Here is a 23319-nt window from a genome sequence, read left to right as displayed (position 1 = left end):
TGCAACTTTCTCCTCCCCCCTATCGAGGATGTTTGCACCAGACTTTAGGAAGCTGATAACCTGTGTGTAAACGCCTTCCTAAAGCTTAAAAGGCCAACTGATATCTGCTGAGATTTCACTGCTTCTGATCCCTATGGTCTCGCAAGGTTGCTTGACCTTGGGTGAAGGGCTGCTACCTCTCCAGAAAGCCAGTGTCAGTGAAAAAGGCTAAGACAAAATTCAGCCCAAGGTTGAGTCACAGAAAGGTTTTTTTTTTTTGGGCTGAGTTTCCAATCTTGCTGCCTTATTTGCATATCTATGTAAATAGATACATCTGTATAATACAGATAAACATAAAACCAGCTTGGAAAGCATAGCTATAATATGCAAAGGTATCCTAGTGAACTTTTTGGTAACTTTTACTCACTATTGCAAATTCTTTGTTGAGGATCATCTGCTCCACCAGTGACGACTCATTGTGGAAGAGGTGAGGCTGCATATGACTCCACATATGGGGAAACCACCAAAACTCATCCACAGATCTCAACAGCAGGTCATCGCCTTCATCTTCCTCTTCAGTCCCTGCAAAAGAAAGAAAAAAAAAAGGTAATAGCAAAGCAACAGCAGAAAATGCCCATAATTGTTTTTTAAACACAGAAGAGGCTGCCATAAAAACTAATGTCCTTGTCTGGATGTCTCACTGTGCTGCAGACAGGCTCTACCATATCACAAAAGGAGCGAGGTGAATTACCACGGATGGTAGCTATCCCTTTCTATTCCTGGCACGTTGTTAACTGACAAGAATTAGTTTTCAAGGGCTGATTTTTGTGCTGTGTAATGCACTAGGAGTATTTACAAGTTCAGGCTCCCCGTGAAGGCGGAGATTGGAGGGACTTGTACCCACCTGCTTTGCTCCTGCCAGACACTGCGCAGTTGCAGATGGCCAAGGTGGCATCACAGAGAGCTGTGTGCCAGTGTCTTGCCAAACCGCCCACACACTCGTATCCACCTCATTATTAGCCTTGGTAAATTGAAATGTGATAATTTTTGGTAAAGTGTGAAACAAGTTTGTAATAGTTTTAAATATAATTAGGTGGAAACCATGAAGCTGTAATGGCAAAGGGGTTCCAAATGTTGTTTCTTATGGTTCAGTATTCAATTTGTTCCAGGTTTAATCTTTAAGTAAAAACAATAAAAACTCCTGTGTTATTGAAGAGTGTCTGCTTCAGGCTGAAGCAAGCATGTGTGGCTATAACAAAGAAAACCTTCCATTTGAGAAATGATACAATGCTGCTTCCACCATCTGCAGACATATGTCTGCAGTGCTTTTTCAAATTGGAAAGGCAAAGTTACATTTCGGTAACTTCATCCTCAGATTACTCAACAATATTCACCTTATTAGCAGCCTTCCTTCTTGTTCCTTTACCATTTAAATGCTTTTATTTAGCTTCAGTCAAAGAAATAATTGTCAAAATCAGTCTACTGATGCAAACTTAGATATCTTTTCTTCTTACAAGCCTTTCAATGTTTTGTAAAACTCATTGAAGAAAGTGCTCCATGGATGTCACTGTTTACTTTTGTAGCATGAGGCAGGAACATAGGGAGATGGCTGTTAGGTGCATGCACTTCAGCTCTTTATTTTTATTTTTCACGTCTGCAGTGTTTTTTGAAGAATGCTACTACACAAGGAGAGCATTACTTTGAAACTTTCTCCTGGTGTCACAGAATCATGTTACTCTCCTCTTTGCAGCACTCTGCAAGTTCTAAGAAAGTTGCTCCCGCTGATGGGAGTGCTGCTGGAAAAAGAAAACAACCTTGGTTTCTAGGTAATTCCTTATTGAAAAGAAAGGACCGATGGCTGCTACTTTGCGCAAAACTTCTGTATACTGCATCTGTTGAATGGCTGCTCCCTTGTTTTTGGGGGTATGTGGTTCACTTGCAGTCACCCAGGCACATGCAAGGGAAACGTGACTGGGGGAAGAAACTTAAAATAGGCTTTCAAAATAGGACAGAAGAGAAAGGGATAGGAGTTTGTGAAGCCATTGAAGATCTCTTTGGTAACCCAAAGGTAGAAAACTGAAGGTAGGGATGCAAAGGAAAAAAGTGGATATTTGAAGTATATAAAGAACTACAATCATTTGACATAAGATTTAGGTCAAAGTATAATTTAGTGCCTCATTAACATTTGAAGTAGAGTATGGTTCTTGAAATAATGTCATTACTAAATCTATATTTTAAAATCCTATTTTTTCCTACTAATTTCTTGGAAAATTTAGATACAACTAATCAAACTTTGCACTTTTTTTACCGTAACAAAAATCAAACAAGATAAAGCATAACACTTTCCAGTTTAAACAAAAACAACCCCACCCTGTAACGGCAGAGCTGAAACAGAAAGGTTGGAAGTTTAACATTTGGTGGTCGTGTGTTGCTTTTCAGGATAATTTTATTTACAAGCCTTTAAAAAGAGTGGTGCTTGATTTTATAAATTCTTAAGTAGCGCTATTTCCAAAAAATCTCATGCAAAGGTTTAATGGAGCATTTGGTGAATGCTTAATATTGTTTAAATATTTTTGCCCAATCCCTTATTCAGAGTATTGGAGGCAAAACAAGGGATTTTGAGGTTTTAATTTCTTGTACAATCAACATTCTTTGTGTAACGGTCTATCTTTTTTTCAATGTGAAATCTGAAAAATGCAGTAGACCTACAATCGAGGAGGTGAACATGTATCTGCTTTGAGATGCAGTATGCACTGTACACAGGTAGGTAATAATACAAAGTTTGTTTGCACATAATAAATAATCCCATATTTTAAAACTACAACCATAACTTAGAGGTCTATTTTGAGCTCAAAACTGAAACTAAGTTTGAAGTTGCTATCAATAATCTTATAAATCTTAAATGCAAATCCTGAGAGCATCTTAATTTCTATTGCTACAGCATGAACAAGTAGAAAGTGTTTGCTAAAACTGTATAACGAATAGGGTCTACTCAGTTTTTTGCTAATAGCGTTACACCTACAGTGCATAGTTTACCAGTGCCACAGAAGGGAATGGTAGTGGTGGTGAGATGATGAGCAGTGAGGCTGATGTGTCAGCTATTGTACTAGTGCGCAGGCATACCAGCTAGAATTGGTATTTGTAGTACAGATGTCAGCAACATCTTTTGATGAAAATGTATAACTGTTTAATCTGCCAATACGTTCCCATGCTCATCTCCCTCCTGTAGGTTTAAAATGATCCAGTTTTGGAAAAGAGAGCAAAATCTCACATTAAGGGAGTCAATAAGGCGTAGCAGTTGCAGTGCACTAATAAAACATGTTGGATATCTGATACTAAAATCCTCTCTGGGTAAACAAACCACATTTACAGTAATTAAAGAATAGCTTTCTATGTTTTATTTATAATGAGTCAATAAAGTGTATATTGCATGGAGAATACTTTGAAACCTTTCCACTAAGCTGATATGACCAAATGCCACCACCAACCTGTAAATGAAGTGTTCACTTAAAAACTCAGATGCATCGCTGAGTAGAGGCAGCAGGTGGTCCCTTAACAGAGGCAGTGACATGCTTTAACTCATTAAGTAGTTCTGTGCTATTTTTGTAAACCTTGAGAGCCTTAGGAGGACAGACACGTGCACATTCTCCTATTTTCTCTCTCTACAGCAGTAGCAAATCTGAAATTGGTCAGCATTCTATCAGCTGGGCAAGAAAACCTGTGACGCCAATATGGAGGCCATTGGGATGAACGAAGAAAAGGTATTGGCAGGTCAGGGGTTTGATTTTTGCAGAAAGGCTGCAGGTCTTGTGCCAGCCACTCTTCAGTACATCATAGTATTGATAAAAAATTATCTCTTTCTCCACCTCCTCCCCTCCTTGAATTACCTTTCTCTGCAGTGGACACTGTAATGACTGATACCAGCTTTACTCTGTAGATGGCCACAATCAAGCAGCATCCTACTTTAGAGCAGCTCAGAGCCTTGGGCTATTTTTGTTTATTTTGCTGTATTACGTGTGTGTCCAATTAATCTCCAGAAGGAATAACTACATAGGCAGGTCAAGATGAAGTGAGGAGAATACTGAAGTTCTGTCTCCGAAGTTGCCCTCTAATCACAGGTCTGCCACTGGCTTGTTATATGACTCCAGGCAAGTAATTCCATCTCTACCTCTCATTTTTCTCAGGCTCTCCAGCCTATATCTTTAGTCTGTAAGGTTTCCTGGGCAGCAGTTGCTTAGCATTATGTGCTTGCACAAGGGGAAAACAGCTTGGACTTTGAAAGCGACAGTGATACAAATACATAATTTTGGTTTCCTTCTCTCTACTCATCCCTCAAATGCTTCCTCGTCTCCCCTTCTTCCAGGGATCTCTACTCTCCTAATGGGTGGTGAAACGGAGACATAAGAGCTGGGTAAGCTCATCTGTTTGGTGTTCAAATACCATCAATGAGAAGTGGAGTACTGCTACATCTACACTGAGAGGGGTGATCTGCCTTACTCCACAGCTACCTCATGGCCCAGGACAGCTGGGACTGCATCGTTCCTAGCTTTTAACCTTACCCTCCCATCCTCTTGCTGCTGTAATGCCTCCTCCTCTGCTCCAGGTACGCTTCTCGGCTTCCCTAGCATCACTCAGTGAGCGCCACTAAATGTGGCTGAATGGGTTGACAGCTGAGGATTTTGGAGCTGGTCTTCAAAGGTGGGAAGGGTATGGGGTTTGGAAAGGAGAAGGACAGGAGATGTCTCCTTTGAAGGGAGTCACTGAATATGTCTTTTTTTGCCTTAGGAGTACTAGGGAGCAGCATGGCTCAGTGGCAGCAGAGGGAAGCCTGAGTGGAGGTGCAGCAAAGTGTTAAGGAGAAGGCAAAGGAGGAGGAAAAAAATAAATTTAAAAAAAAAGGGGCATTGTGCTGTGGAGAAATGGAGCAAAGAAGTCCTGAGGAGGAAGAGGAGATGTAAAAGTGCCTAATTTCCCACAGAAACACAGTGCAAGTGTGCAACTTCTTACTGCATAGATTGTGAAAGGAGCAGGGTTTCAATACAAACTTCTTTTCATCTTGCTTTCCTTTTATCATCCCTCCTGATTTGCAGACCACCGAGATAGATTATCTCTACAGTCATAACAAAATCTTGTGCATCCCATTCAAACACTTCTATCTCTTCAGAGGTTATGAGACGTGGTTTTTCCAATCTTTTCTATTTCTTCATACCTATCATACTGGAAAAAACTTAGTATGTCTTCTGTGCTGGCCAGTCTTTTGTGGAATTATAGAGATCTTAGCAGCTACTTCACCTCCTTTATAACCCTAAGATTTACTACCACACATCTTTCAGAAAAGCACCAAGGGCATCTACGTGTTCCTGAGAACCTCATCTGTAGCGTACCTTTGCCCCTTTGGATGCTGAATTAGACACTGGGTGCTAAAATGGTGGAGCATGTATTTCCCACTGCTCTGCTGAGTCAATGTGTTATTTAAAAAGAGCATGTTTAAAGCTAGGTTTAAAATCCTGTCACCTATTTAACTGCAGCTACCTGAGAGCATGAAGTTCCTTCTTACCTGTGTGGTAAAATTTTCCTGAAAATCCAAGGTTGAAGGTAAAATTTGCAACCTGAGTGCGCAGTAAATTTTGAGTCTCTAGTAAAGCCTGAAATAAATAAGAAATTAACATGCATTTAGAAAAATGAATATTAATTTTTGGAATGCCTCATTTTAAAAGTTGTGTCCAACTGAGGAGATACAAAAAAGAAGATCCTGTTAAATGTTTCACGGTTTATTTTGGGCTCATTCTTTTTTATAAGACTATTACAGTGAGCTTAATTTGTTCCATCAGAGTTTGATGGTCTAGCAATGCTAGTAATAATACCTCAGTATGAAAGTAGGTGATGGTTCTGTAACTTGGACCAAGATAATATACATTGTTTGCAGTGATCTATGGCAGGACTTGAATCCAGCCATTCAGAGGCAGCAATATACTAAATCAGTAAGTCACCCATGCTTTGGGTTATTAATGAAGCTTGATAAAATGTGCTTAAAACCCAAAGTAACATTAGGAATACTACTTGCCATCCAGATGTGGAGGCATTGGGATTTACTTACCTGTAGAAACATTTTTGACTGAGTCTGAATACCAAATTCAGGTTTAAGTGTGAATGAGCAAAACTCCAGTTTAGACCTATGGTAGAAATAGGGTCCATGTCAGAAATTAAATCCCTGTTTATTTTTATTCTCCCCTCCAAGCAAATGATAAGACTAATCTAAATGAAATGGAGGAAAAGGGTATTGCTTATAGAAAAAATAGGTGTAATCTTGGTCACCTATCCATTTTTTTCTTGGGCATATTTCCAACCACTAGAGAAAGAGAAAAGATGGTTCAGCCTGTGTGAGCTATCTGCATTTACTGTTAGTTGTCAACTCTGCACTGCTTCTAAAGATAGTCCTTGCTGCACAGATATCTGTCCGCTTTCAATCACCGGCCCACGTAATTTGGACGTTCTACATATGTGAGATGGATAGTGCATTTATCTCCCTATTGGTCTTGCCAATGTTGAATGGGTTATAAGCTCTATTTTCATCAATTTTCTGTGTCTCCATTATGTGGCTCTTGAGAGTTTTTCCCATTATCTGTTAATAACATTTCTATTGATTGAGTGTTCATGTTCTTGCACAGTTCAAAGACAAAATGAATGCAGTGGTTTACACACGGTCCGAGTCCAGCTAATGTTTCCTTTCATTTGAAAAAATTACATTTTGTATGGTCATTAGTAATTTCACTTAACATTACAGGAAAATAGTTTTAACTTTTTGCTCAACCCGCTGGTCTAATTTAAAAAACAACAACAACAAACTCCATTTGTGACCGTAAACCAAAAGTATCACCAGTCCAGCGTCAATGATGAAACCAGGGTTTAAGTGGCTGAGATGCAGACCGATGGCCTGTGCAATCCTAGTCTAGAGCGGAGCCGAACTAAGCAGGTCAGGTTTCTGTGGTCTCATGATTTATCGTATTTCCTTTGCACTGCAATGTGTTGGGAGGTGCTGTCGGCTCCTGTCAGCATTTGCTGTAGGACATTAACTTCTTAAAGTTACTGACTCCCTCCTAATTATGCAGATATTTGGGCACCGTGCAAGTTGGAGCACAAGCCCCTTCTGAAGCATCATTTGCTGATGGCCGCCTTCTAAAGAGGCATCATTTGGGTGCCAGGCAGCTCAGGAGTGTAATACAAAAGATTGTCAGACAGTATGCATCTGCCTTCATTTTTTAAATAGAAACCTTTACTGGGTGTTAAGGAGGGTGTAAAACAAAGATAGTGGTTATTGGCTACAACAGTCACCAAGCAAATTCCTTTCCTTGCTAAAGGAAATAAAGTAATCTAATGCCAGTAAATCTTGTTCTTTAGCATTAAATATTAAGATAGCAGCATGGTTTCCAGCCTGTCTTGCCAGACATTTCATAAGTTGATTATTTCAATCCTGTGACAATTTCACATGTGGGACTATATTTACATAATATATAACAACTAAATATTCACTAAAATGTAAAACCTTAGAGATCAACACCAGTGTTAGCTAAGACATTGAGGAAAATCCCCAGCTGGTAAAAACTAGTACTAAATTGACACCATTAAAGTCACAAGCATAGAATCTGAGTCATTATATTTTAGAACATAATTTTCCAAGCTATCTAGAGCATTTTATATATGTTGAGAGAGACTGATGGACTGAGCGAAATCAATTCAATTTTCCTTTGAGGAAAGAACATCTTGAGAAATTATCATCACTTAACATATAGTGTAAGAAGGTACATGAAACAAACATCATTATATCACTTTGGTTTTTCTCTCTGATTTCCCTCACACTCACGTCTCAATAAGATGACAGAACTGCAGGATAGGCAGAAGTCTTCTAGCCCAGTGAGGTCTCATTAAAAACACAGAGCGAGGATTAAGATGTAAATCCTGTAACCTGCAGTGTGTCAAGCATTTTTCTCTGTCTAAAGGGCAAATCTGTCACTCAAACTGGATTTGGCTTGGTCCTAAAGACTTTTTTAATTGCAATTTCCATATCTGCGTATTAATTTATATAATATGCAGCTAAACTTCATTTTCATGACCTCACCTAATTTTAATACTAAGAAGATATTGTCAGCTAAGTCAGTCCAAACTTATTTTGTCACTACTTGCCTGTTTGTAGAGGGGGGGGGTAATGTCTTCAACACCCTTAATATTAAAAAAAAAAAAAAAAAAAAAAATCTCTGTTTAGGTGATTAGGGTCTGCCTCCCCTATTTTTAAGAAATATATATTTAAACAAAATTGCTAATGACTCATACTGCCTCCACTGGTAATTTTGCACAGTAAATAATGAGAACTTTTGTCTCCTGTAAGTACAGACCTTAATGGCACGCAGCATAGAAAAGTGCCGTGGCAGGAGAAGAGCAGACAACTTTCTTCCGTCACCCTTCTCGCACTCTCCCAGGTGGGTGAACCCCTGCTTGTTTGCCTGTTTGTGAGGATAGCTGCAAACACGGCTGCTCGGGCAGTCCTCCGGCTCCTGGATGGTGCCGGGTGGAGGAGCTATGTGTTCCTGGCATCCAGTGCCAGAAACCTTTCCGGAACTTGCGCAGCCTCCACGTGAGGAGGAAGGTATTTATTTTATTCTGAACGGTTTTGCAGGATGGAGAAGGGCTTAGTGAATTTTAACAGCTGGAAATCCTACCCAATGCCAGGTGCAAACACAGCTATTCACGCTCTGCCTGGTCCTGCCGTGCTGTCCCCAGCTCCCCTTGGCAGCCCTCCCCTGCGGGCTCACCTGTCCCTGTCCCATCCCCGTCCCCATTGCATGCTGACCTCAGGACTTTGCTACCTTCACTGAGGGAGAAATGGTAGGCGCTGTCGACAGCTTCAGCAGAAGGGAAATTTATATAGAGGAATGTGGATTAAAAAAAAAAGCATGACATATGTTATTTTGTAGAGAAGATTTTTCTCCTGGATATTTCATCTGACCACAGTATTTAAGTTCTATTTGCCAGTGTGTGTGTCGTCTTCAGAGTCAGTGGGATTACTTTTTTTTCCTCTGAGTATTGGGGCTTAAAAGAGCTGTAAGTGGAGGAAAGCTACTTGCATGTGAAAATACAATTAGCATTCCCCATTGAACTCATAGGGGTGTGTTAAAGCAACAGCTGGAACTCACTGTTGTTTTATTTTTGGACAGTTAAACAGATCATGCTAAATAATTATCGTTCTCCAAGGAAAGAACCACGGAGCACACCTGCACATGGACAAACAGGCATGTCTCAGTGCCAGGCTAAGCAAAGTGCGTTGGTTTTTTTTTTAAGGTAATCCAAGCTTTTCTTTCAAATACAAAACTTTAATTGCCTGGAATCTCTCAAAACTCATGGGTTTCATTTTATTAATTGATTCTTTGCTTTGTCAATGAGGTTTCTCTCTGTGACATCCACAAGATGCGGTTCCTTTTTTATATTGCATTTACATTCAGCAGTCTTTTACATTAATCCATATAATTACCTTTTGTAGATTTGAAGTTGCCATGTCTTTATTCTTCATAATTGGTGCATCTATTAAGCAGAAGTGATATTTTCCCGCTATGTCCTTGTTAATTATAACTCTATCCTTCATTTACATAATAAACTTTTTGGGGTAATTTCTGCAGTAACATTTCATGCCTAATAGGAAGCAATTTGCTTTCCTTTATTAAGTACATTAAAACTTCATGCCCCAGACATCATTGACTGTAAACATTTGATTCTGCTCAAATTTAATGCGCCAAGGCATTTTGCTCTGCCATATTAGGTTTATTTATGTGCTATGTTCTGGATTGTTAGCTGCTAATGAGACTTCGGCTCTTATTGCTCTAAGGCCTGAACACTAACCTCATTTTAATGAGTTCATTATTTGCTGCCTTCTGAATGGAAGACAACAAATTTTCCTTTTAATTAAAGGTCAAAACACCTCTGGCTAAGGAAAGTGAAGAGGTTATCAAATCCTTAGAGAAGGTAAAAGAATGACTTTTTCTGATTTTGATGCCAAGCATGGGCAGGCCGGGCTGAGGTAGAAGGTGTTTCTCTGGGGACCAGAACTCCAAATCTAAGCTAAGTGATAACAACACTTAAATGTGGTACTAGTCTTCCCAAGACATTGTAAAAAAAATCCCGAAAGTCAGCCAAAGTAATTAAAGAGGCTTTACTCCTAACCCAAAGGTCTGTGTGGATCAATACTACTGCTAAAGCATGAGCCCTTCTTTGCATGTGCAATGATTTGTAGGGTGCAGAGGACAGATGCCAGATTAATTGAGCCAAGAAAAACTAATCTCATATTTCTTATCGGGGAAAGTGAGGCAAATATGATCAATATTGGGGGCTGTTTGTAGTGAGACAGAGATATACGCAACCGTGTTTTTGCACATGTGCAAATGCACGTAAAGGGGATTGGTGAGCCCTTTCTTTGAAAATAGAGTGGAAACTTTAGTCAAACCAAAAAAGGATTAATTAAAGGAATTAATACACAGATCCTTTCCTTTGTCTAGCATTTTATATCTGGACACCATCTTAAAGGCAGGCTAACAAACATCGATTCATGTGCCTCTCATTCAAGAAGCTGCTCACGTTACAGGTAATAGTGTTAGAGACAGGAAAAGTATTTGTGAAAGAAGGGACCAGCATCTGTGAGAACAGCTGGTGAAAACTTAATCTTGTTTTGGAGGAAGATCCTAAAGTTTGTGAAACATAGGCATTGTTTAGCATGAAAACTGAAACTGTCAAAATGCCCTTATAACAGCTCTAAACATTATTTCTGGAAGACTGAACCAAAATTCCTGACTCTTATAGATGTTTCAAGGACCTTCCCAGAAGTTGCTGTACAGGTCCAAGAGCATCAGGAGAAGCCTAGGAGGGACCCAAGATTTGCAGGACTCAACATTACCACAATGTGGAGCAGGAAGCCCAGCGTTTCATTCGGGCTCCTGGTCATACATGTGGCCTTCCAGAGGCAATATTGTGAATGTGAATTTTGGGAACCAGCAAAAACTCAGGATCTTGGAGGTCCCTGTCTCTGTGGCAGGGATCTCTGTGGTCATGGTGCCCAGGGTCCCCAGCCTATGGGGCACTCCACTAGGTAGAGCTGCCCAAGGAAACATGATCCCACATAGCCTGTCCATGAGGACTGGACAATGTGGAGGACAGATGAGAAAGGATCTAGTTCTTCATGCCGTTGGAAGGAGATCAAGGGAAGGAGGGGAAGTTAAGTATTTCTGCTTTTCAGTGTATCTATAATTTGCTGTCATCATGAATTACTTTACTTCCACAAACTCGTTCTAGGAAGTGCTTCTGGCGTGGGAGGATGTGCCAGTGTCTGGCATCCCAGGGCTGCATGGCCAAGGTTATGTTGCCCCATCACCGTCTGAGGGATATGACTGAGAATCTTGTCAAAAATGGGCTAACTTGCCATTACTCAAAGTCATCATTCATTTGGGAATGGATCTTAGTGCTGGGTAGTGATTCCACTGCTGCAGTTTTTTTCTTTTGTGTGTGTGTCTGCATAAAATATGTATATGCTCACTATATACGCATTACTATTTATTTATATGTTCTGTAGATCTAAAATATGTGCAAATATATAAACGTAGATATTCTTTACAGTAAATCTTCCTACATATGATGTTTATACACACTGCTTAGTATAGGATCTTTGCCTGGGACAGGTTGCCCAGAGAGGCTGGGGAATCTCTGTGCTTTGAGATATGATCTGATCTAACTTTGAAGTTACCTCTGCTTTGAGCAGGGGCTTAGACTAGATCACCTCCAGAAACCCCTTCCAACTAAAATTAGTTTAAGATTTGATGAAGTTTTTCCTTGTATTTTTCACTTCAAGATAGTTTTCTCAGGTTTCTATGGTACATACTTGTTATTAATACCAAGAACTCTCTTAATGCATTTATTAATTTTTGTTCCTAGCATCTGTCCTTAATGCTTTTGCAGTTATATAGCCCTGAGGTTCATTCCCAAGCTGTTCTGTGCAGCAATTTGCTGGTAGTCTGTAGAAAGTTGGAGGACTACAAAGTAGTAGTTTTGCTCTTGATTTCCAGCTGAAAATTTGTAGAGGAAAAAAGCAAAGAATACTTTCAGCAGTGTTTCTTTCCACTGCAAGCAGCTGCTGTCAGGATGTGATTTTTTGCCTCTTCCTGCTCTTGCTCTCTCCCTGAAATCTATGCCAGGAAAAAAATCCGACAATGCCTGCTGTAGTCTTGGCAATCTTCAAAGCCAATGCAATCTTCGTAAGACTACCATGAAATAGTAATAATCACAGTAACCATTGTAAGGATGGTGTGAAATATCTAGTCACTGTTTTTCTGATAGGAAAATTGAATTTTAAACAAAAAAAGTGATGTCTAGCCTGACATCACTGACAGGGTCACTGCAAGGCCAGGACTGCAGGTTTCTTAGTTTCAGCTTTTGGATTGGAACAAAAATTTCTGCTCTAAGGGGGACAATCAAATCAGCTGTATCTGTACTTCTTAAAACACAACTCGGTGAGGAATTTATAAACCCAGGGAAGCTGAGTCATTGATTTCTGTGTGGTGAGGATTTCAGGCCAATTCACATGCTTATAACAGAATTTTAATAGAAAATTCTTTAATACTGTAGTGTAGGAATTATAAAGAATTCACATTATTGACTTACTGGCTAGATTTTGAAAGGAGTTTAGGGGTTAAATTTAGTCAAATCCTTAATGGGTTTTTGAAATTGCTCGTACTATTTACCCTATGCCAAAACTGATTTGAATAGCTGTTAACCAGGCCCCGGATCAATGGGCAACTGTCAACCCTCACAGATTTACATTCCCTCTTAAGATACTTTTCACACACTGCATTATACAAATGGGGTAATTCTCAGTGCTGGCTGCAGACCGCTCGCCACAGCCAGCGAGGCGAGCAGGGCTTCGGCCATTGCCCTGCCTTCCTGAGATACGGGACTTCACTTCTTTTTGTATTTATTTCTGTGAAGTACTATGCTAATCTATAGTGCCATATAAATAATTAATAGGAAGGTCTCTGATGGTGCTGAACACAGCCAGCTCTGTCTGCAGATCTATTTTTTATTATAGAGCTATTACTTGAGTCTGTTCAGCATTTCCCTTGAGTAGCTGTCTTAGTGTGAGGTCTGAGAGGATATGTGGGTTTATTTGAAGCAAGAAAAAAGTCATGTTTTGCACTCATATGTAATATGTTTATTGCAAACGGAAGAATTTATTTTTCCTTTATGAGCGGAATACCCAAGTTATCAGATCTACTTCTGCTGCTATTTCATGACTCCGTCCTAAAGTCAGAAAACTGTCAGGAGCCTAATTGCATTTAATTCAGCACAGAGGAATGCATCTGTTCTAGTAAGGGTTCAGCTAGCTTCAGCTGAGTGAGATGAATGGGGTGATATTGCACCAAATTTACTAGCTACTCATGACTAACTGGCTAATAACATCACTTGAGAACTCAGAAGGTGGCTTTTGGTTAAGTATTATAGGAGAGATGATGCTACGACAGTGACACAGATACCCTGGCAGCGAGAGCACCTTGACCAACCGCACACGTGCGGATGTATGTATATAAATAGCTATGGCAATTATTCAGTCTCTCTTATTGGAGAAAGGAATTTATAGCCAACCATCTTGTACTTGTTAGAAGATCTAGCAACAAAAAGCTCAAATGAAGAGCAAGGGGACAATCTAACAGGGCTAAAAGTATAAATTAAAAATAAAGAGCATTAATAGAAAGCAGGGTTTATTTTAACCAGGACCACATAGATGAGTCAATGCAATTGCTTCCAATTCTCCAGCAGTATCTGGCTGGGGAAGATCAAAGGCATTAGGCATGGCGGTGAGCAGCCACGGGACCTGCTGCTGGTACTGTCGGAGCAGGGTATGGCTGCAGTGGTTACCTGCTAGCAGTGATTGCTGTTCTGTGTCGGTGTTACCTGCTGAAAAGATATGCAGCCTATTTGGGAAATCACTGAGGGTCTTTAATATAAATCACTACTGATTCTGAAGGATTTTTTAGGAATACTAACCAAATCTGCTGACAAATCGTGGAAGGGGAAAAACCAGCACATGCCCAAGCTGAGAACAGGCGGTGATTCCCCGTGGCTGGGGGGCAGGAGAGCCTGCTGGCACTAGCCCCGCTGCTGACCAAGGTCCCTCCCGCAGGTTGCATGCAGCAGGGACAGGAGCCGGTGGCAGTTTCAGCAGGGCAGTGAAGGGGCTTAGAGCTTATTTTTTATCAGTTCTGATTTTTCAAAAGCTTAAGCATTTTCAGCAAAAGAAATCTCTTGAAGAAAGGCTATTCAGGCTTGGGAATCAGGAGAAGGTAATCTGCGAGCTGTAGATGAAGGATCTTTGGTCCAGTTTTTAAAACAAATGACATGATCAGGAATGCTTACTCTAATTTAAATAGCTCTCCCATCTTCTCCCAGGCTACCTGCCCACTCAGTGGAAAACTGTGGTAAGTATTTTGCTCTCTGAATAAGACTACAAGCCAGGTACAGTGTCCTTGCAAGGGCATGGCCCCTTCTTCCTTGTCTGTAATGTGACAGTAATATCAACATTAGCAACTTCGCAACTACCTGTTTATCATTTGAGCCAGAATTTAACAGCTGTAGTAACAGCTCAGCTTTCTGGGAAGGAACTGAAGAATCTACATGATGTCCATCAACCTTTCCTCCTCCTGGTATTGCAGACCATGCTGGAAAAGCTGCTGAAATGTGAGATTTCCCCACTCTCTCTCTCTTTTAATCTGTTCAGCTGCAATGGTTTGGTTGCCTCCAAGCAGAGTCAGTAAAGGCAGCCTTTCATTGAGATGCTCGTCTGAAAAACCGGTCAAGTCTGCAACTTTCTCTGCTGGTTCCTTCTCCCCTTGGACATAAGGGCCTATTTGCCTTGTGCCTGGATCTACCTCTGAACTGGGGTCCCATACTCTTGACCTCATACTTTGAGTTCATGGCAGATCTCAGCAGCAGGGTGCTGACTCATTGCTAAGATGGTTTCTCCTGCCCATAGCCTGCACCCAACACAGGCTTGGAATGATAGTTTGGAGAAAGAGCTGGTCTGTGCTTCCCCCAATGTGGAGGGAGAAAAGACACATGTCCCAACCCTTCGTGGAGATGAAGGCTGTTTCTCTTTACAGTCTGGTAATTTTGCTGGCTGCTGCCTGGAGAGCAGCGAGTACAGCCTTACCCTGTTTTCTGCTGATTTCTACTCCTTTCAGAGGCTGTGCAGTGTCTAAAGAGCAAAAAGCCCCAGCTCCCATTCTCCCTACGGCTGTAGTTCTGCTTGGCCAGTACAACAGCCGCACAGAGGAAAGAAAGATGCTTCTTGCATCTTGCCCTGTATCAACGTCTGCAAGAGGCAGGTGGGGTTTGTCCATCTGTAATTCTCTTGGAGTGCTAGCATGAGAGAGGCCAGAAAAGGCAGAGGCAGAACCATCATTTCACTCTGATCAGTCACAAAAAAGCCCCTAAAGTAAATACTGAACGGGAAAACCCTCTTGAGGCTTTAAAGGGACAATGTCAAGAGTTAAAATAGTACGTTAATAAAAAATTCATGTTCGGCGATCGTGATCCTGTTGCAGCAAACTGTATTGGTGTCAGTCGTACTGCATGTCACTAATAGTAAAACACAGAGACTGGTATTTACAATTCCTGTCAAGTAATGTTTAGGCCATGCCAAAAAAAGATCGAAGTCTCCCCTTCTTTGGCACAATACAAATACAGAGTAAAGGACATCAACAACTGCATTTTCTTTTAGTTGTATATGCTATCTTTCTTTCTCTTGTTTCTTGGTTGCTTAGAATTGCTTCTATAAGCAAAAAAACCCTTGACAACAAAACCCCCCCAACCTGTTATAGGTGGGCACTCAGTTATTATAAATTATTTAAGGGCTGGACTAATGGAGGCTACCTTATTTATCTTCTCTAATTTATGGATTTGGATGTACTAAGATTTAATCAGAGTTGTTTTCTGCTCCTTTACTGCCCTTGGAATTCATTTACTCAGGTAACTTGTCATAAAAATACAAATTCCTTAAAATTCTCTTCGTGGACATTTATCTCAAAATTCTGAACTCCTACCAGCAATCTCAAATTGCTACTTTAAATTTACTGCTTAGAAACTAACTGATATATATGCTTTGTGGTGGAATTAAGCTTTTTTTTCAACAGACATTCAATCATAAAGGAGAGATTGGAACAGAGGTGATATATTCAATATTCAGGTCTGTCCTTCAGTTTTCAGAATGGGCATGTTTGCACGATGATGGATATAACTAGTGGCTTTAAAAGGGTACCTCCATATGTTTAAATGAAGAGCTTCTAAAGCTTTTGGACTGGGAGGGGGAACAAGGAAACCACAGCAGTTACTAATTTCTCTGTTCCTGTTCCTGCTGTCAGTGGTAAAAAAATTTGGAATGTCCAAAATATCCAAATGCGGAAGGACAGAGCAGAAACATGGCTCTCCTCGGCATTTTTTTGTCTGTGAACAGATATTTTTAAACTCACATGCTCAGTGTGCAGACTTTTCCAATTTTGTCTTTCTTATCATTAATTGCTATTTTTCCTTATAACCCCTTCTAAAGTATGTAATGGGAATCTCAAATAATTCACTCAGATCTTTATATATACCTTTCACATAACTTCTAGCATGTATACACCAGCTGTGTCTGTGGTCTGTTATTTTTTCCCCTTTGCAAGTGTGTCTATTGCCTGCCCTCTGTAAAAATCAGAAATCAGGGGGTCTAAGTTAATGGGTACTGAGGAGCACCATAGAATCACAGAATTATTTAGGTTGGAAAAGGCCCTTGATATCATTAAGTCCAACCATTAACCCAACACTGCCAAGCCCACCACTAAACCATGTCCCTAAGCGCCACGTGTACGTGTCTTTTAAATACCTCCAGGGATGGTGACTCAGCCACTTCCCCGAGCAGTGCAGAGCGGCTGCTGGGCAGGCACAGCCCTCTGCCTTCTGCCAGCAGCTACAAAAACCCAAGTCCCAGTGGACTCCATAAACACTGATGGTTGTGCTGAGGTGCTCTCAGAAGCTTTGGAAATAGGCGGGAGCAAGAAGACAGACAGCAGTTGTCCTTTCCCGATCTAGCCTTGCCCATCTATTTCACTGTGCTGTATGTGAGGGAGAGGAAGGTAAATCCTGAACAGGTAGAAAAAGTCACACTTAGTTGCTCTGTAAGTGAGAGCATACCTTGGAGCAAAGTGATAAAGCCATTTTCTGCTACTCTTTTTGGGCAAAGTAAAAAAATGCCTTGAGATTGGGAAAGGGCTGTCTTTTAAATTATTGTGGAATATTTCTTGACCAAGTTACAAGTAACATACCCGTATCACACAGTCTCCTTTGCATTTACTTCCAATGATCTAGGAATGCTTCTGTTTTACGGAAAGCCCAAATTGTATTTAATCAATCTGTTAGTTTTATAGGTTCCCTTTTATCCTCAATGGATTGCAATTAGACATCTGGCTGCAGTCTGTAAAAAGTGTAACTGTGCTAGAACTGGAGTCCCTAAAATTGAGTAGGCTCACAGAAATCTGTGCCAGCACAACATTTTTCTTTGTTCTCGAACAAAAGGATGGCTTGCTAGGAAACTTCGATCACTCATCTTTCCCTGGTGATGCTGTGGAGACTTCCATGTTTTTGTCAGTTATTGTAAAAACTGGAGTTTGCAAAATCTTGACAGGTAAGGATGTGCTTTAAAAAAATCACTAGGATTAAGTGTTGCTTTTTAATATTTTTTAGATGTTTGATACTTGTCTAGCAGAGCTTAGCTTTTTTGACCCTTCTTCATGACGCTGTCTTGCATTATCTAGGGAGCTTGCTTCAGTGTTTTGATTGTGTTTGTTAACTGGAATTGGAAGTTTCTGTAAAATGAAAAGGGAATTGCAAGGCAAATATTCTTGCTTTACACCACGCTCATCTCTTTTACCAGAGGTCAGACTGCTTCTGCCACCCCAACGTCCTTCAAGTTTAGAGTAGAGGGAGATAAAGCCTGTTTTGTCCTCGAGGATGGGTTCAAAATCCCTCCATCCTAGAAAATCCTCCTACTTACCACTACTTTATTATCCTTCCCAGCTTGAAGACAGCATAGTAAGGTGTCCAGAGAAGGAAGCTGGAAGATCCAAAGCAAAATGGAAATGCCCATGGTAGTTTTCTACTCAATTCTCTTGAATAGAAACATCAAAGGCGAGTATGTTCTCTAATAAAATCAAGCCAGATCACCAAATGAGGCTGACAAATTTGAAATCAACCATTTCAGAGGCTCCAGTAGGTTACTTTTTCATAAAACTAAGTAATTTTAGGTAAAATTAAGAACAAATCTGTCTAAGAGCCAGAGGAAATGCTTCAGGTCATAGATGTGTGGTTAAAAAATATCACCACACCTTTCCAAAACGTGGGAAAATTATACTCAGAGCAAAACTGAAGTACTGCCCTTCTTCAGATCACTCTGGATTAGAGACTTGAAAAAACCTCAAACCTGCACCCTTGAGAAATTCAAGTGGTACAATGTAATTGTCGAAAAGTATGAAGAAGTCTTTCAGCCCTTCCAGTGACTTCCTAGGAAGGAAACTTCTGATAAGAGGGAGCCCTTCTACCTGGCCCCACAATCCAAGGCAGATCCAGGGGCAGCAGATAAATCCAGGCTTCTGCTGGTTGTGACAGATGAAGCTGGATGCCCAGATCGCTGGATGAGTTTCTATGCCCTGTGCTATTTAGGATGTCACACCAAATTATCCCAATGGTCCCCTCTGGCCTTCCCAGCTTAACCCTGTGTAGGTGCTTGCGGCAAGCCAGCCCATCCCAAGCCCCCTGAGCGGGGAAGAGGACCGGCTGGCTCGCCGGGCTCTGGAGAAGACCCTGAGCAAGGGCAGTAGCTGCTGCCTCGCCCCATCAGTGGGAGGTCTGGCAGGGAATTTCAGCCACCAGAGAGAAAAAGAGGTTTTGGGTGAATTTCCTACTGTCTGATGGAGCTCATCCCTTTCTAGATACTGCTAAATAATTCTTGACAGGGATGACTTATCCCCAGGCCTTCTAAGACTGCTTCTGACAAACAACCTTTTTTGGTATTGGAATGCATTGAATTTCCCCAAGTATCATGCATCTGCAAAGTATTTCCTGTTAGAAAGGTATGCTTGCGCTTTCTTCAAGCTTCTCATCCCCGATTTTCTAAATTACACAGGACGAATGCTGTGCTATACTGTAAGTACACAAAGTGAATTATTTGGAAGGGTGAGTAAACATTTCTAGCAAGCATTTTTTTTAACCAGAGAGTGTTTACTGATGTCTTTTACGACATGTTTTCTTGGCTGCTCACCAGAACATTAAATGCTTGCATAGTATTATCTCAGAAAACAAAAGATGCACAGAAAGGGGTGGGGGGGAATGTTTGTTTTGGTTTTTTGTTTAAAAAATATTCCTATTTCAAAGCCATTCGTGTGCATTTTGGTGGCAGGCAGAAAGTGGCATTACTGAGCCAGTTAACTTTTAAATCTAGTTGCTTTTGATCTTAGTCATTATAGGTAGTACTTTTCTCTCTAAATATTCCCATTGAAAACTGTGTAGCTACTTGCAGTGTAAAGTATGAATCCATGTAACTTAGGATCATTAAACTGAGAAAAATATGTTCAGCAAAGTATCAACCTTTTAATTATAGGTGTTACACTAAATTTCCACTCATTTTTGAAGTGAGAGGTTCTATTACTCTCCTAGCTGTGGGGGAGTGCCATAATTTTTTTTTATAGGGGAACAGCTGTTTAAAAATCATAAATACTGGATTGTTCTGATAGGTTTTACTTGGCTAATGTTCTGCTACCAAAATGGGATTGTTTGACAAGGTGTACATTCAAATCCTGAAAGGAATTTCAAACTGTAAGATGAGAAATAGCTAAAATATAGGTGGTATTTTTCCATTGTGGAAAATCTTCCTTATTCCTCAAGCTCTTCTATGGGCTCTGTGTTCACCCTTCTTTGCCCCCTCTCTCCTCTGCTGGGGTTTAGCACACCTCAAACCTTTGCCATCTGAGTCTATAGCACCAGCACCCAGCCAGTGAAATTTCTAAACCCAGACTATTTCTATATGATGAATATCCACTGGGTTTTATCAGTGTAATGGCAGAAGAATATTAGAAGACTGGTTTTAACTGTCCTACAGTGAGCTCTTTCCAGCCTTTTGCATATTTGTAGATCTACAGGCACATACCTGTGCCTATACATTGCGATGAACTGTAGCTTTTCACATTTACAAGCGTGTCCTCTTACACTGGCATAGCACAGAATATTGTCCAATATATCAACAGAGGAAAGCGAGGACAAGTACTTATGAAAGTATGTGATTCAGCCAAAAATTTTCCCCCAACACATTTAGTCAGTTAAATAGTTTCAAGTGATTTTACTCTAGCCTGCCGAGCGCTCAAAGGGTGTTCAGCCAGCACCGTGCTGCCCTGTTGTAGCCTCATGTCAATAGACGGACTTTGTATTGCCTTCGGAGAATGGCCAGGGCAATATACAGGGGCTTTTTGGCCGTGCCCCTCAGTGTAAACCACAACAATAACGGTAAAAGAGTAATAAAATCCCTTTTCTAAAGACAGTTTCTTTTCCCCTATGGCTTAGTCCACTGTAGCATCAGCTATCAATGCATGAGGGAAGAGAAGGGAGTTTCCTCTTACCCTTCATGAAATCTTGGAAGGAGAGGCAAAGAGTAAGTTGAGCGTAGGTAATTTCACATCCAAGTCTCAGCCGAGATCCTGATCTTTGGAAATTTCTAAACCTCCCTTTGGCATCCTCCTAAACTCCTGAAATCAATGTGTGTATCATCAACTTAAAATGTTTCCTTATATTAAGCAAACAAATGACAAGGTGTCACTAGTCCGAGGCTTTGCCTCTTGTTGCTGAGCTTTGAAATGTACCTGCTGCCTGAAGGCTGAGAGTAAATCCCCTTTGGTCTTTAACACAGAGCTGCTCTGTAACACCCACCTTGCAATATTTACAGCAGTGATGGGGAGCTTTTATTTCCTGGTAATGTACTGGCAACATGTTCCCAGTTACAAGAGAAATAATAGTGAAAGCATATGGGAAACCTTATTCCCTTTCCTAATAACAAATACAGTGGAATTACACTTCATAATACCACAGACATATTTGTTTATGATGCACATAAATCTTGGGATATGTTACTAGGAAGACACATGCAGAGCTTTTTTATTAAAGAATTCACATTCTGCAGCTGAACCTATTTTTTTAAAAAGAAATGCATTATTATTATTAACCATGCAGAGCATAGCCTCAGCAGTTCACACTTATGCCTGGAGCTCCATTAAAGATTTCCTAAATTAATAAGATTATAGAGTATTTAGTTTCTATTAATTATAGATACATATAGATTAATGCTTATTTATCCATGTATATTAAATTAATTTCCAAACATTTGTGCTAATTTGTTGAAAGACCTACAGTAAATATTATTACAAAGGAGGTCTTCAGTCTTTATAGCCCTTAGGGATTAAATATTACTGGAAAATGGAGAGAGCATAGTCCTGATCCAGGGTCTGCTTTGATCCTCATGCCTTGAGCCTGTCTCCCATGTTCTTCTGCTCTTCACCACACTGCTTTTCTGCTGGTCCAACCTGCTGCCCGTGGCATCTTACAGCCCCTTTCCCATCTAGGATTCCTGCCTTTCTTTTCTCCTTGCACAGTCACAACAATAAACCAGGCAGAGGTAGTGGGTCTGGCCTGTCGTCTTTGCTTATAGCTATTTTATCTGTGCCTATGGCTATAGGAGAGAGGGTGGGGGGAGCACCCAGGCACCCCAGAGATGGCCAGCTGTGGCCTCCCCCCTCTCCAGAGCCCTGAGATCACAGTCAGAGTTGCTCTTGCAGAGAATATTTTTGAGGCCAAACCCCCTTGATACTGAAATCAATATCAAAACTTCTATTAACTAAAACGATCCTGATCTTGGCTTTGTATCTACACTGTTAATGAGCAGGCTAATGTACAGACCTACAGACTTAGGAGTTTAAAAACCCAGGGAATGGAAAATTATACTGAGATTTACCCTGTTAAAACAATTGGAGCTCAACCAAAAAAGCACTTGTGTTTTCAAGACTCACTGACAGTTTTAAGAGCCAATATTTCATGAGTTTTGGGGAAGGCAAGCAAATATGGTATGCTGTCAAAAACGTGAATTCAAACATTCTTTATACAGCCTTTACTTGAAGGTCTGATGTTTTGGGGTAAAAAACATAGGTCCTTGAAGCCCAAGACTTTGATTCAATCTGCAGTTCAAGTATAATATTGAGCAACTTTTAGAAATGGCTTAAATGTTGATATTTTGGATTTAATATGTAATGTAAAAGTTACATCAATAATTCTGGCTTTTCCATAAAATGAAGAGGCAGTAAAAACCTGAAATATCCATTTCCTGGGATATTCTCATATTAAAGAAGTCTCTCAGCAGAATGTGAATTGTTTGCATTTTTTAATTTCTGGAAGATCAGCAATTCCAAAGCTACATTTAATTATGATCTTTTGGATTTTTTTTTTTAATATTCTTCAAACTGCCCACTTTTCCTTCAGCCTGCCAGAGCAGATGAGCTGGCAGCATATAATTTTGTTTAAATCACATTCCGGTGGAACATTCTGCATTTAATAAATCAACATTTTGCCACAGGAAACTCTTTGACTGGAGCAGTCCAAGTAGATTGGGTAACAAGAATATAAACTTCATTTTCCCTTGCCTTGCTACTTTGCCATTTTGGAAGGATTTTTCACCCATTTAGTCCAAGGGTAAATGGCTAAACAAGTTGGAAGGAAGGAAAACTAAAATCCTAATCTCTAATTCTTTGAATTTCACCATACCTTGGTCAGAAAGTATTGGGAAGTAGATACTAGTTTTACTGTATTTAATTTGTGATTTTTTTAAAAAATAACGCAAAAATGCCAATTAAATTACTACATCAATTAAAAAAATTAAACTCTCTCAGATAACTAATTCAGCCTTCTCCAATCAGAAGTGTTAAAAATAGAGTGGATGTCGTGCTAGAGAAGCTGAGTGTATATCACACCATAGATCCCACTTCTGTTTGGGTGCTGTCTGGATGAAAACGTGAACAGCAGATTAAAAGAGCGCTGGTAATAAGAAGAAGGAACAAAAACATAGAAAAGAGTAAGGTTTTCAGATATTTAGAGAAACTGTCATGGCTTGGTAAATGATATTTATAACTTGTGCTCCTGAAGGGGGGGAAAAAAATCTGTGGCTTTATTTCCTCAAGAAAACATCTTATG

The 23319-nt window shown here is 40.3% G+C and overlaps 1 protein-coding gene across 2 annotated transcripts in view; it reads right to left on the bottom strand.

Annotated features, from left to right (window-relative positions):
- LOC142409538 (bifunctional heparan sulfate N-deacetylase/N-sulfotransferase 4-like) overlaps window positions 1–23319 on the bottom strand; it is an 89141-nt gene that overhangs the window by 52500 nt on the left and 13322 nt on the right. For both annotated transcript variants that reach the window (XM_075501193.1, XM_075501194.1), the window contains exons 2-3: window positions 5537–5624; window positions 407–561 (exon numbers count right to left, since the gene is read on the bottom strand). In XM_075501193.1, the coding sequence (XP_075357308.1) occupies window positions 407–561; window positions 5537–5624 (243 nt within the window). The remainder of the gene's footprint in view (window positions 1–406; window positions 562–5536; window positions 5625–23319) is intronic.

Source organism: Mycteria americana, chromosome 4 (assembly GCF_035582795.1).
Source record: "Mycteria americana isolate JAX WOST 10 ecotype Jacksonville Zoo and Gardens chromosome 4, USCA_MyAme_1.0, whole genome shotgun sequence".
Lineage (NCBI taxonomy): Eukaryota > Metazoa > Chordata > Aves > Ciconiiformes > Ciconiidae > Mycteria > Mycteria americana.
The sequence above is the reverse complement of the archived record's forward strand: the minus strand, read 5'-3'. Positions and strand labels throughout refer to the sequence as shown.